Source organism: Zea mays, chromosome 10, assembly GCF_902167145.1.
Source record: "Zea mays cultivar B73 chromosome 10, Zm-B73-REFERENCE-NAM-5.0, whole genome shotgun sequence".
NCBI classification, from domain to species: domain Eukaryota; kingdom Viridiplantae; phylum Streptophyta; class Magnoliopsida; order Poales; family Poaceae; genus Zea; species Zea mays.
In genome coordinates this window covers 136408453-136422025 of record NC_050105.1, presented here as the reverse complement: position 1 = coordinate 136422025, position 13573 = coordinate 136408453, and the positions used below count along the sequence as shown (strand labels likewise).

Genomic DNA, 13573 nt, shown 5'->3' with positions numbered 1-13573 from the left:
ACCTAGATCCCCATGACATTCAGATGGTAAATCTACATGCATTTTATATTTACTTAGCATGCAAATGCATCTATTTCAAAAAAACATTGTGTACTTTTCTACCTTTTAACTTAAGTGGAGCACCATAGTTAAGAAGTAACAAATTTGAAACATTTTGTTCTTTAATGTATGTGAATGTCATTAGTAGTTATCTAAGATCATGGATATAATTTAGCGCCTTACAAGTTTCAAGTTTCAATTGAGTTCCATTCTCTCATTATAAGACAACAATGGCATGTCTACCCTGCAACAACTATTGTTTCATAGACACTAGAATCTAGTTATTTCTGTTTTGAATCCCAAAAAACGGTTAGGTCACGTTGTTAATGGGGTTGCAACTGAAGATTCGGGTCAAGGCATGCCAAAAGCATGTCGGTACTTAACAATGACAAGGTATTTATTAGCATTGTCCCCGTCCGCTGCCTCCAACACCTCCCCTGCGTTGCTTTAGGCACACACTCGTCGTTCCCATGTTGTGCGCTCCTCTTTGACCACCAACACCTAATTCCTCACCTTGAGTCCTCGACCTTTACCGCAACCTCCTAGATGAGCGCTGGGACGGGTACGACATGGCCGCATGGGCACCGCAGTCGGGGTGTGGGCGAGGCCACATTGCGACGACAATTGTGTGGTATGTTGTTCAACAAAATGCCCACCTCATCAATAGCTTTACAATAATTATAAAAAATCGTAGCAACATACGTGCACCTAACTAGTTTTATAATTGTTGTTGTTTCATATATAACTTGTGTTTTGTTTCCAAATGTATAGAGAATTTTGGTCCCTCCTTTAGAGAATTCATCTCTAGTGATGTTGGATGAAAACTTACACTCACTAGTTTCAAACAATAGAGTTGTTACCTGTTGCAAAGTAATGCACCTTTTATACCTTGAATATAACATAACATGTACACCGATGACAATTTGTTTTGGCTATGACAACTGAATAGGGGAAAATGGTGGGCTGGTAATAACAACAAAGGAGGCTCCGTCATCCTTAGGATCCATAATTGTCGCACCATCTTCACTGCACATTAGCTACAAGGTGCAAGCAAGAATAAAGATATGGCTTCGTTGACACTTGTTCTTAAAGTTTGGCATGGATGTCAAGGATCATTCTGCTTGTTTCAACAATCATAGGAGTGAGCATAACTTGTCAGATACCCTCCCGCATTAAGCTTGTGACACACTTCTAAAATTGTTTAACAACACTTGTACTTATATGCGGAAGATGTAAACATTATTGTTTGTCTTGGCTTTCCAAAACCCTAAATTGTTATGCTTTGAACAATGGATGTGAATGAAGTACCATTTACCAAACACAAAAAGAATTTGTCCTAATGATTCAGATATATACTTTCATTCTTACTTCCTTCAAGATGTCTCCGAGACAAGACAACCTTGGATAAAAATGCCTTTGGGAAGAATGACCCGAACAATATGGCCCCAGTGCCATGAGCACCTTCGCTCACGACGACCACATGACATGATGTAATCTAGATAAGGATTTCGTCCATCACATTAAATGCAATGAACGATGTTTGTGGTCAAGTAAGTGCATTATAGCCACAACAAAGGGTACTAGGTGTACTTGAGGCCACTATCACTGTGTGGTGTGTTGCCACGGTTCCTACGGCCATGCATGAACATGTTGGCATACCTATAAGGATTATAAAGTAAAAGCAGTTACACTATTTGCCAACTACATTACAACTAATAGTGTGGCTTCTGGTACTTGCCACTACAATAAGACATATTGCCACTACAATGAGACATGCTCAACACTATAGCACATTCAAGACACAAATCATGTACGACTCCATGTTAGAGATAAGATAGGAGAGGTTGAGCCTTTGTTATACAGGATCCACTGTCTAACATGCATGTAACTCTCTCCTCCCACGAGCTATAAAAGAGATGGCGTAGAAAGAAACATGATCTAGAAGAACATAGTGTTCCATAAGACCAAGGTGAACTAGATACCAGAAATCATATAACTCTCACAGAACAAAAAAAAGGGAGGGCTAGTCGTCTATGAGGCTAAGGGAATATATGAGCATGTAATGTTCTTCTCCTCTGCATTCATCAATCCATCATACACAAAAGACGATATAGAGTGTTACACATTCAACGGCTCGAAACTCTATAATTTTTTCATGTGTCGGTGGCCGTAGCACTACCCGAGATCAACATGTCTCGAGGCTATATCCCTCGCTCTATCCCTTACCTATCAATCTCCTTGGATATCTAAGGTACCATGGTGTTGTTATACGATGACATTGCTCTATCCCACTCAACCCCTCTAACCAAACAAGAAACTGGAACGACTCTCTCTCAAATCAAATAGGAAACAGGTTCAAATCTCATATCATAAAATTAGGACGGGTTCAAGCCTCACATTATTCCTCACATTATTCTGGAACCAAACATATGCTTATGCATAAACTTCCGCTATCATTAGCGTCGGCGTAAGTAATGTGACACCGCCTTCGTGACATCACGAATGATATTAACTTTTAGCAATAGTTTATCGTATGATTATACCTACGTGATAGCCTGAAGTGATCTATGAGATTATCTCTTGAGGGTTGATTTGGTGACCCGGGATCCCGGGAGGATCGGAGGGGATTGAGGGGGAAATGAACTAATTTCCCCCTCAATCCCCTCCGATCCGGGAAATTTCCCCTCAATCCCCTCCGATCCTCCCGGGATCTCGGGTCACCAAATCAACCCTCAAGAGGATTGAGGGGGAAATGAACTAATTTCCCCCTCAATCCCCTCCGATCCGGGAAATTTCCTCTCAATCCCCTCCGATCCTCCCGGGATCCCTTTGTCACCAAATCAACCCTGATTGAGAAATTGTTTCTTTCTTTTTACTAAAATATAAAATACATTACTTTCATAACTCGTTTTTGGAGCTACTGGGATGCTAGCGTGACCGTACACGACTACGACGGCACAAAAGATCAACACCGAAACCATGTCATCGCCAACGCCGAGCCAAGGCCGTCAACATGTGAACGGCGAACCCCAATCGAGATAGAAAAACTCCAAGCCACTGCACTGTTATTAGTCCCAGTTGTTGCCGTCGCACGCCAAACCAAATTACAAAGACCCAAAAGTCAAAGTCAGAGGGAGGCAGCGAGGCGTGCATCCGTCCACGTCCCGGCCCGCCCCCGGCTGGTACCCTAAAAAGATCGCGCACGCATATCTGACGACCGGCCCGCACCCACCTCAACCTCACCTGCCACTGCCATCCTTTCTCACACTCGCGCACCGGCGCGCGTCCGCTGCCCGCACCCCGTCCCGTTGTACTGCAGGGCGGAGCCTCGCTCGCCTTTTGTACTGCACGCCCACGCGTCCACACGCGCGCGCGGCCCGGACCTGGCTACGAAGCGCAGGCAGTACAGACAGCACCGCCTGGTTTGAGCGGCTGCCGCCGCTGCATATACTCCCTCCCTGCCTTCCAGTGCCAGGGGTGACCGGCGTGCGTGCCATTCCACGCTCTCGCGGCTCGTGTGCCAGCGGTGACCAGCGCTCGTGCTCGTCCAGTCCACCAGGCGCTGCTGTTCCGGCAAGCCAGCCAGGTGAGGGATCCAGATCGGCCTCTGCGTGCCATGCGTGGTCTCCGCTCTCCAGCCCGCGTCGAGAAATTCGATCCTTTTTGGCTCGGTTCTGGCTGTCCTGTGCGTCAGTTCTGCGTTTCCGTGTCTGTTATCGTCATAGTCCGTTCTGTTTTTTTTTTCCTTCTGTTTCCCACACCTGTGTTCCTGTTCCTGTCCTGCTGGAGTGATTTATGGCATCGTTTGCGTGGTTTTCAATTCAGGATTGGATATTTTCCGCCAATCGGATTCTGGTGACATATACGTTAGCGTTTGAGGATCCCCATTTGGGAAATTTCGGTTTCCATTGCAAAACTGAATAAAAAATATATCCAAGAGAAGAAAGAAGGCCAAAGGTTATGGATTTTTAATAATCCGAGATCCATCCGACAACTCACGCGCCTCTGCATCTGTCCAAGTCCAATGCACGAGCACATGGATGGCGTAGTGGCATGGTCTGGTTCTTTTTTTTTTGTGTGAACAAACAAATGAACTCACATCTACGCCTCCATACTGCAGCAGCAGCCGCCGCCGCCGCCGTCTCGGAGCTCGAGCTCCTAGTCCCCCGGGGCCGAGGCGCCGGCGCCATGGACCAGCTCCGGCCCGAGCCGGCCGCGGGCGCGCACGAGATCGAGAAGACGGCGGCGCCGGACGTGGAGTCGGAGCCCGCGGCGGCGGTGCCGGAGCCGGAGCGCGTGCCGCCGTGGCGCGAGCAGGTCACCGCGCGCGGGATGGTGGCGGCGCTGCTCATCGGCTTCGTCTACACGGTGATCGTCATGAAGCTGAGCCTCACCACGGGGCTCACCCCCACCATGAACGTCTCCGCCGCGCTGCTCGCCTTCCTGGCGCTCCGCGGATGGACGCGCGCCCTCGGCCGCCTAGGCATTGCATGCCGCCCCTTCACCCGCCAGGAGAACACCGTCGTGCAGACCTGCGTCGTCGCCTGCTACACCATAGGGTTCGGCGGTAAGCCAGTCCGTCACGCCTTGCTTGCCAATCGACGAGCCCTGTCCCAGTCACGAGTCCGCCCGCCGTCGCTATTGACCATCTTGCCAATCCGCAGGTGGGTTCGGGTCGTTCCTGCTGGGCCTGGACAAGAAGACGTACGAGCTCTCCGGGGTGAGCACGCCGGGCAACGTGCCGGGGAGCTACAGGGAGCCTGCCATCGGCTGGATGACCGGATTCCTCCTCGCCGTCAGCTTCGTGGGGCTCCTCACCTTGCTTCCACTCAGAAAGGTCCTGTCCCTCCCGCGGTCCTCTCTTCTCTCTGATCTTTCCATGCCCGACCTTTTCGAGCGTTTACTCACTGTTTGAACCGCGCTATCTGAATTTTCTGTGGTTGCTGTTGCTCGCCGTACTTGTCAATTCTATCCGTTCTACTTCTACGCAACCTGGGTGTTTTCTCTACTTCTCACCTTTTCTAAAGATCGAGCTCCAAACTAAACACTTTTCAGGTGCTCGTCATCGACTACAAACTCACTTATCCAAGTGGAACAGCCACCGCGGTTCTCATAAACGGATTCCACACACCTCAAGGAGATAAGAATGCAAAGTACGCTATTTTATTTCAGCCATTCTGCCGAAATCTCCCTCCCCAACATGCCAATATACCATAAAATAAAATGGCAAAACCTGAACTATTTACCACTTTCATCACCGTGATGTCAGAATTCAGGTCCGTGGATTCCTCAAGTACTTCGGGATCAGCTTCCTGTGGAGCTTCTTCCAGTGGTTCTACACCGCCGGCGACCACTGCGGATTCGCCCAGTTCCCTACTTTCGGGCTCCAGGCTTTTAACCAGACGTAGTCATTGTTGCCTTTCTCGTTGTTGTTGTTTTTTTCTTCTTTATGTTTCAGCGTAGTACAAAGGCAGCAAAAAGGTTCACCTTTCTGGGCCCTTTGAACCGTCAGGTTTTCCTTCGACTTCAGCCTGACGTACGTTGGTGCTGGGATGATCTGCTCGCACCTCGTCAACCTCTCGTTGCTGTTCGGTGCCGTCGTTTCCTGGGGCGTCATGTGGCCACTCATCGGCAAGCAGAAGGGCAACTGGTATCCGGCAGATGCATCTCAGAATAGCATGACAGGCATCTACGGGTACAAGGTAAACTGGTGGGTTCACCAGTGCTTACTACAGCTAGCGTAGCTTCAATTCTCAACCCCGATCCCCATTCGATCAGGCCTTCCTTTGCATTGCCCTTCTCGTGGGAGACGGTCTCTACAACTTCGTCAAAGTCATAGCTATCACTGTCAAGAACATACGCGAGAGATCACGTCGCAAGAACCTGAACAGAGGTAATTGGGAAATTACCCTTCCCCTTCTTCCAACCAAGCCCTTACTATATCGGGAGTTGGAATTTATACTGCGCAGTGGCGGACGCGGACACGATGGCGCTGGACGACATGCAGCGCGACGAGGTGTTCAACAGGGACAACATCCCGACGTGGCTGTCCTACGCGGGGTACGCGGCGCTGAGCCTGATCGCGGTGATCGCCATCCCGATCATGTTCCGGGAGGTGAGGTGGTACTACGTGGTGGTGGCGTACGCGCTGGCGCCGGCGCTGGGGTTCTGCAACGCGTACGGGACCGGGCTGACGGACATGAACATGGGGTACAACTACGGGAAGGTCGCGCTGTTCGTGCTGGCGGCGTGGGCGGGGAAGGACAGCGGCGTGGTGGCCGGGCTGGTGGGGTGCGGGCTGGTGAAGCAGCTGGTGCTCGTGTCGGCCGACCTGATGCACGACTTCAAGACGGGGCACCTGACGCTGACGTCGCCGCGGTCGATGCTGGTGGGGCAGGCCGTGGGCACGCTGATGGGGTGCGTCCTGGCGCCGCTCACCTTCATGCTCTTCTACAGGGCGTTCGACGTGGGCGAGCCGGACGGGTACTGGAAGGCCCCCTACGCGCTCATCTACCGCAACATGGCCATCCTCGGCGTGGAGGGCTTCTCGGCGCTGCCCAGGCACTGCCTGCAGCTGTGCGCGGGGTTCTTCGCGTTCGCGGTGCTGGCGAACCTGGCGCGGGACCTGCTGCCGCGCCGGCTCGCGCGGCTCGTGCCGCTGCCCATGGCCATGGCCGTGCCGTTCCTCGTGGGCGCCAGCTTCGCCGTCGACATGTGCGTGGGGAGCCTCGTGGTGTTCGCGTGGCACAAGCTCGACGGCAAGAAGGCCGCGCTGCTGGTGCCGGCCGTCGCCTCGGGGCTCATCTGCGGCGACGGGATCTGGACGTTCCCGTCGTCTCTGCTCGCGCTGGCCAAGGTCAAGCCGCCCATCTGCATGAAGTTCACGCCAGGGAGCTAGAGGGCGCGCTGACGATGCGTACAGAACAGAGGGCATCGTTCGTCGTTTGTGGGGTGGAATCCGTGTAGTAGAATTACATACCAACCAGGCCTGTTCTAATGTCCATATGAGCTTAATGTACGGTGTATATATATGTAAAAATGGAAATCTGAAGGATGACAGGATGAATTGCCTGTTGTCTAGTAGCACGCATATTATTATTATTATAGCATAGCACTAAGAGCAAGTCCAATAGACTCGGTAAACAGTCTCTGCTCGGTAAAAAAATGAAAATCGTCGTGAAAACAAATTCCAAGAGACTCGCCTTCGTCCTCACTTCTCCATCGTGCTCGGCATCACCTCCCCGTCGCTAGCCATATTTCCCGAGCTGTTGTGACTCGCCATCTCCCACGAGCACGCCCTCCCGCTCCCGCGCACTTATGCTCTCGCCCGAATTTTTTGCATTTTGGTCCTTCATCGGAAAAAAATTCACGTTTGGACCCTAAAAAATTTTAATGTCATTTTTGGACCCTTTACTCGGCGCCGTAGCCTGTGGCGCCGAGGTAACACAGCTCGGCGCCATAGGCTATGGCGCCGAGGTACGTGCTGCGTTGGCACAAACAGCTGTCGTGGCGCCGACGTGGTACCGAGCTCGGCGCCATAGATTATAGTTATACATGAGCTGTTGGAGATGCTCTAATAAAACTCTTTATCTTACACAAAGTGTTACTGCAACTGCAATGCCCCAACGCTGTTCAGCAGATCCTGGTGCGCTCAGCCCTCTTCCGCTGCAGTGGAGCAGCTTCTTCACTCAGCGGCACCGTTTGGAAGTTGAAAGAGAAAACTGAGCACGGCATCTCCGTGCGCAGTGCATGGCACAGTCGTCGGTACGCGCCCGCCTAACCCGTCGGCATCAACGATGATGCTTCCTTCCACCTCCACCTACAGGCTACAGGCGGCTACCTACAGGCTACAGGCGGCTAGAGGTTCCAAACTCGCTGACAATTCGACACATTGAATGAATCGATGCTCGATGAAGGATGCATGCATCAAAAAGGGTGGCCGGCGTGCCTCGTCTCTGCCGTCACTTCTGTTCTCGGTGACAGACGTCCCCAAGCTTTGCCCCTCTCGTTGCTTCGGTGGTGCTGTGGAGCTCTGAACAAGAGGGCACGGACATTCTCCGGTTACCATCAACCTCCCGTCGGTAGTGAAGGTTGCTGTCGTGCTACACTCGGTGGTCGTAGCGGGATAGGCTTCACTGAGCAATCGGATAGATCGGGACTCTGTATACGCGCATCGTTTTGCACTATCATGATAACGGAACAGAATAATCTAGATGCTGCTGTATCCAATCCAACTGCACCGGCGACTGAGGAGGAGAGCTGGCTAAGCAGGACCGACGAATTTTTCCCCCGTCTGTCAACTCCACGTCCACATGCGTGAGTCACCGTGACACCGTCCTGTGCGTGAGGGTGATATCCAAACGGACCACCCGAAACGGATATATTGAAGCACGACCCATTTAAGCACGACACACGGCTAGATCCGAATAATTATTCAGATTGAACCGGGTTACTCGACGGGTTCAAACCGCTGAACGAGCCCGGCATGGAAGAGCCCAACCATACCGGGCTGGCTCGGTGAGCCTTACCCAAAAATGAACATCGTGTCAGTCTGAACCTGCCAGCGTATAAATCAAACTTAAAATTAGATCACTATAAAAAATGAACTTATTTATAAAATCATATTTTAATAATATAACTAAATACAATAACATATATAAAAAATAATACACATATCACAAATAAATGATAGACATTAAATTAAAGATATAGCTACTTGTATAATGTTTCCTTATTAGACGACCCAAGTTCTAGTCCGTTTAGAAACATGCCATATTAGAGCTAACCCGACAGGTTGAAAACAAGTCACCTCGTACTGGACTAGGCCTAGATGTGCCGGACCAAGCTCAGATCGAGTCATCGAGCCTAAATAGCGAGCTTCATGTCGACCTGACGGGCCGTGACGGGCCACGTGTTTATTGGCCATCCTCACCTCACCACCACTGTATCGCCATCGGAGCAAACACCGAGTTGGCAACAATTTTAGCGTGCTGGTTTATAAGTCTGTGGGCCGAGCCCACTAAATGCAATTGTCAGGTTTCTTCTTTTTTACAAGGCCTTTTGTCCGTTTCCTCCCTCGTACTAAAAAAACTAAAATTTTCGAAACTTTCACCACCAATCAAAATATTCAGGTTAAAAATAATAAAACATATGTGTACAATACTGCAAAGATTCTCCAACAACGATAAAATCTAGTTCCAAAGACCCACCTCTAAAAATCAATAAGTATATATATAGTTTATATTATAAGCCATGTGCTTGTAATAATTAGAGAAAGTCGTGATTAGACGTGTCATTTGGTTGAACCGGATTAAGTCCGAACGTCTATAAAATAAACCACAGAGCACTAGTGCTCAGTTTTTGATACATCACCCCGATGCACGAGCGACGGCGCCCACCCGTGCTTGCGACATCGGCGGTTGCCCGAGCGCGCGCGGTTGCGGCGGACCCCGGAGGCTGCGGTTCCTAGATTCAGAGGCGCGGCAGTGGCGGTTCCACGATCCGGAGGGCGAGCGACGTCGGGGCCCAGGGCGAGCGAGCGGTGGCGACCCCGGAGCGCCTAGATGGGCGAGAGGCGGCGACCTCACTGATACCATTATTCTGAAGACTTCACTGCAGGGTGACCTGAATATTTTTCATTGATACTGGCAAGCCGGTGGATGGAGGAGGCCTGGGCACCTACATTTGTTCGTTCTTTGGTCCCCAATGAGTTACAAAGGAGGATAGGAAGAGATTAGGCCATTACGAACATGCCAGCCGGCACCGTGACTGCAATAAACAAATTCCTTGAGGTCATCATCGTTCGATATAGCGGGAGGATTTCACCTCTGTTATCCGTGTTGACATCAATTTATTCTTTTTACGAACACAATTTTAATCCCATCGGCTCGTCCTAGACGGGGTGACGAAGTATTTCTTGCACGGAACCCTGCATCTCATTGTGTGCTGACGATGGCTCTTCTCCCTTAGTTCTATGCCTGCAGCCTGCGTATACTCTCCTTTTTTTTTTAAGTCAAGGTACTGTAAAAAGGTACTACAGTAATATTATTAAATCAAAAGAACTGAGTTTAGAGAGAAAAGAGGAAAAATACAAAGAAATAAAAGAAAGAGGAGCAGAGGGGGAAAATTACAACCCTAAATTGAGTAACCAAGATGCAATATCTTCTTTAAGATTAGACTTAACTCGATGACATAATAAAACAATTTCACTTCTAAACATAGCCTTGCGTGTACTCTCCCTTGATGATGAAGAGCACTTCATACTGAAGAGCATAAACAGGTAGGGAATTTACCTTTTGATGTTTCCTATGAGGTATTGGCCTGTCAACAATTAGAGATGTCGTTGTTTTTTTTTTCTTTTAAAGACTAGCTTAGGAGCTTCATTTTCTCAAGAAAAATTAAATCATTTTTGCTTGGTAAAATATGAACGTCTCCGCCGCGCTTGTCCCCACGGCCCACGCTCAACGTCTCCGCCGCGCTCATCGCCTTCGTCGTCCTCCGCGGCTGGACGCAGGTGCTCGCCCGCTCTGGCGTCGCCACGCGCCCGTTCACCCGCCAGGAGAACACCGTCGTCCAGACATGCGTCGTCGCCTGCTACAGCATGTCAGCATCGCCGTCGGAGGTAAGACCGTAAGAGGCGTGCTGAGCTTTGCGATTGAATATTCCGTTCTTGTCTGTGGAGAACCTTGGATTGGCAGGTGGGCTTGGCTCCTTCTTGCTTGGGCTGAACAAGAGGACCTACGAGATGGCCGGGGAGGAGACGGAAGGTAATGTGCCGGGAAGCTACAAGGAGCCCGGCATTGGCTGGATGACGGGCTTCCTCTTTGCTGTAAGTTTCGTCAGACTTATCGGTTAGAAGGGGATTAAAAAGAATTAAATTCCTTACTATTTAAAATCAAATAGAAAGATATTTAATTTTATTTAGGGCTAGTTTGGGAGCTATAAACCCGGAGAGGATTGGAGGGGCTAAATTCCCCTTCTTATTCAATTTTGAATAAGGATGGGAATTTAGCCCCTCCAATCCTCTCCGGGTTTATAGCTCCCAAACTAGCCCTTAGGGTTTGTCGATCATTATAGGAGATTAAATCTTTTCCTAATCAAAATTAACTAGAAGAGATTTAATCTCTCTTCAATCACCTTCAGGATCAGCGTAACCGAAAACGCCCTTAATTCACTTGGATCCCATCGCAACCAAACAAGACCGAAGGAAGATCGGTGAACCAAGCTCTCTTATTTAGACGGTGTTTAAATGCACTAGAACTAATAGTTAGCTGCTAAATTAGCTAAGACATCCAAACAGTCTAGCTAGTATTTTAGCTATTAGTTATTTTTAGCAAATTAGTTAATAATTAACTAGCTATTTGTTAGCTAGCTAATTACTAGCAATTTTTAGCCAACTAACTATTATCTCTAGTGCATTTAAACACCTCATAATTCTAACTATTAAAGTGCTCGTACGTTGCTACAATTTTCATTTATACTTGAGTATATAGTAAAAAAACACAAAGACAATGTGAATACGAGGTTAGAGCTAACAACCGTGGTTCTTCGAATCTCTATTTCTACATAATTTTAGCTTTTTACCAATTAGCTGTTCAACTGTTTGCTAGCACTCTCTTCCAGCACTTGCAATTGTCATCCACATACTCATCTGCTCAAGAGAGGGACCGATAATTACGTTTTTGGGAAGTATGAGCGACACGACCGCTCAACTTCTTTCTCCTCTTCCAGCATTTATTTAAATATGAATTGCATCGACCAACCGGCCTGACGCTAGGTATGTCTATAGATAGTCAATAAGCACGAGACCCACGAGTCCGGCACGAAGTCCGTTGTTTGGGCACGGTCCGAGTTCGGCACGGCCCGATTTTATGCGGGCCCGGACCGGCCCGGCACGAATAAGCGAGGCGGGCTTGGACAGAAAACTAGGCACGGTGGACAAGCCCGGCACGACCCGTTTACCCCTAAGCCCGTTAAGCCCGCTTTTTTGCACTAAAACGTGCTTACCGACTCGTTTAGCCCGCTTTTTTGTGCTAAACGGGCCGGCCCGGCCTGTTTAGGCCCGCTACGGGCCAGGCTCGGACAAGAAATCGAGCCCGCGGGCTTAGACGGTCCGGCCCAGTTTTCTAACCGTGCCTGGCGGGCCGGACCGCCCACTTGGCCATCTCTAGGTATGTCTGTTATTTTGTTTGGTTTGAAATCAAGTTATTAGTCCTGTAGACAGTGATTCTATTTATTTTATATCTGAAGTTCTAGATCTCCGAAAGGTGTGATTGCAATTAGATTATTTCAAAATTTTCATCTAGTTTCTACCTCTAAAATTTTCAGACCAATTAGAATTATGATTTTTATTTTGTATCAACTTTAGTTATGACGTCTTATTATGTCCAGATTTGCTAAACATAATTCGAATACGTGTGTTTAGGACAAATGTTAAAATTTATTAGTAGATTTCACAATCATTTACCTCCTTTCTGATTGGTTACAGCTATAGAGTTATATATATCGGTAGATTCTGTGAATCATCACGCGATGCATGGCTGTGAATAGTTAGCGAAAGATGCATATATAGTTATGTATATGAAACAGGCTGTATGTCACACCCAGTTTTTAGGGATCTGGGCGCGAACATAATCACCAAGTGTGTTAGGATCAAGTCTCACATATATAATAAATCATGATACAGAAACAAACGTTACAACTTTATTATAATATAAGTTCTGTACAAAATAAGTAAATAATTATATCGAAAGGAGACAACGATATAGTAACCCAAAGTTGACTGTGAGATGACGACCTAGACCTCTTACGAACACATCGCAACATCCTTCATGCGCCTCATCCTGTGGTACCTGTTCTTAACCTGTGGGGTGAGACAGCAAGGGTGGGCTCACACATGTTCATCGCTCAACAAGTTGTGGGGAATATTGTGCATGAACTCACCAAAGGTGGGAGTTCATGTGTTGTGTAAGGCTCATCAATAATAGGGGTTAAAGCTGAGCATTGCTTTTAATAAGTTGGTCAAAATTTTATTAGCAATTACTAAATGTAAGTAGATACCAAACCATAATAAGAATAATAGAATAAAATTAATAAATAATCCCATACAATGCAAATGACAGATTAAATTTAGTTCTATAATTTAATCATGTGAGAGTCTTGAACTGCTCTTGACCGTGAGCTCGACTAGTATAACAGTTTTACACTCTGCAGAGGTTGTACCCTTTACCCACAAGTCGTGTATCTCACGTCGCCAGAATTAGCTAGACCCTTAGACACTATCGAGGTGAATAACTAGGGATCCACTATGAGGCCTTTACAAAGTTCCACTAGCTTCCGAAAACCCGCTACAGTTTCTGGGAAGAGCAATTGCAAGAATCCCTCGTCTCACCGCTCAGCAAAATCAACTCGAGAACCTCCCTGTATGCCTACTCCCCTACTGTCATTGCCCCTTTCGGGTAAGGTAGTCTTCCACTAGCTTTCCTATTTAGTCAGCCAAGGACGTCCTATTCCACCCATGTGGTGGCACGTGTTT

General features: G+C 48.3%; 1 protein-coding gene and 1 long non-coding RNA gene across 5 annotated transcripts; both read left to right on the top strand.

Annotated features, from left to right (window-relative positions):
- The first annotated feature begins 466 nt into the window (after positions 1-466).
- On the top strand, positions 467-1366 carry LOC103641898 (uncharacterized). The gene is made up of 2 exons (XR_560558.1): positions 467-670; positions 989-1366. It is a non-coding gene; the product is annotated as an uncharacterized lncRNA (long non-coding RNA).
- A 1897-nt stretch (positions 1367-3263) lies between these two features.
- Positions 3264-7150, top strand: LOC100273385 (uncharacterized). 4 transcript variants are annotated; one of them, XM_035962957.1, is made up of 9 exons: positions 3264-3625; positions 3865-3996; positions 4160-4606; positions 4704-4876; positions 5095-5192; positions 5309-5443; positions 5552-5741; positions 5818-5932; positions 6009-7150. In XM_035962957.1, exons 3-9 carry the CDS (start codon positions 4228-4230, stop codon positions 6935-6937), a joined length of 2019 nt encoding a protein of 672 aa, XP_035818850.1. In that variant the 5' UTR covers positions 3264-3625; positions 3865-3996; positions 4160-4227; the 3' UTR covers positions 6938-7150. The 4 variants fall into 4 exon arrangements, with proteins under 4 accessions (XP_035818850.1, XP_035818849.1, XP_035818851.1 ...); XM_035962956.1 differs by having other exon boundaries at positions 3865-4095; XM_035962958.1 differs by lacking the exon at positions 3865-3996 and having other exon boundaries at positions 4163-4606.
- The last annotated feature ends 6423 nt before the right edge of the window (positions 7151-13573 follow it).

Bases quoted from the DNA above. Each gene is read 5' to 3' on its own strand.
- LOC100273385 (XM_035962958.1), top strand. From the start codon at position 4,228: ATGGACCAGCTCCGGCCCGAGCCGGCCGCGGGCGCGCACGAGATCGAG. The intron at 4,607-4,703 runs GTAAGCCAGTCC...GCCAATCCGCAG, and splicing joins CTACACCATAGGGTTCGGCG to GTGGGTTCGGGTCGTTCCTG. The intron at 5,193-5,308 runs GTACGCTATTTT...CCGTGATGTCAG, and splicing joins CAAGGAGATAAGAATGCAAA to AATTCAGGTCCGTGGATTCC.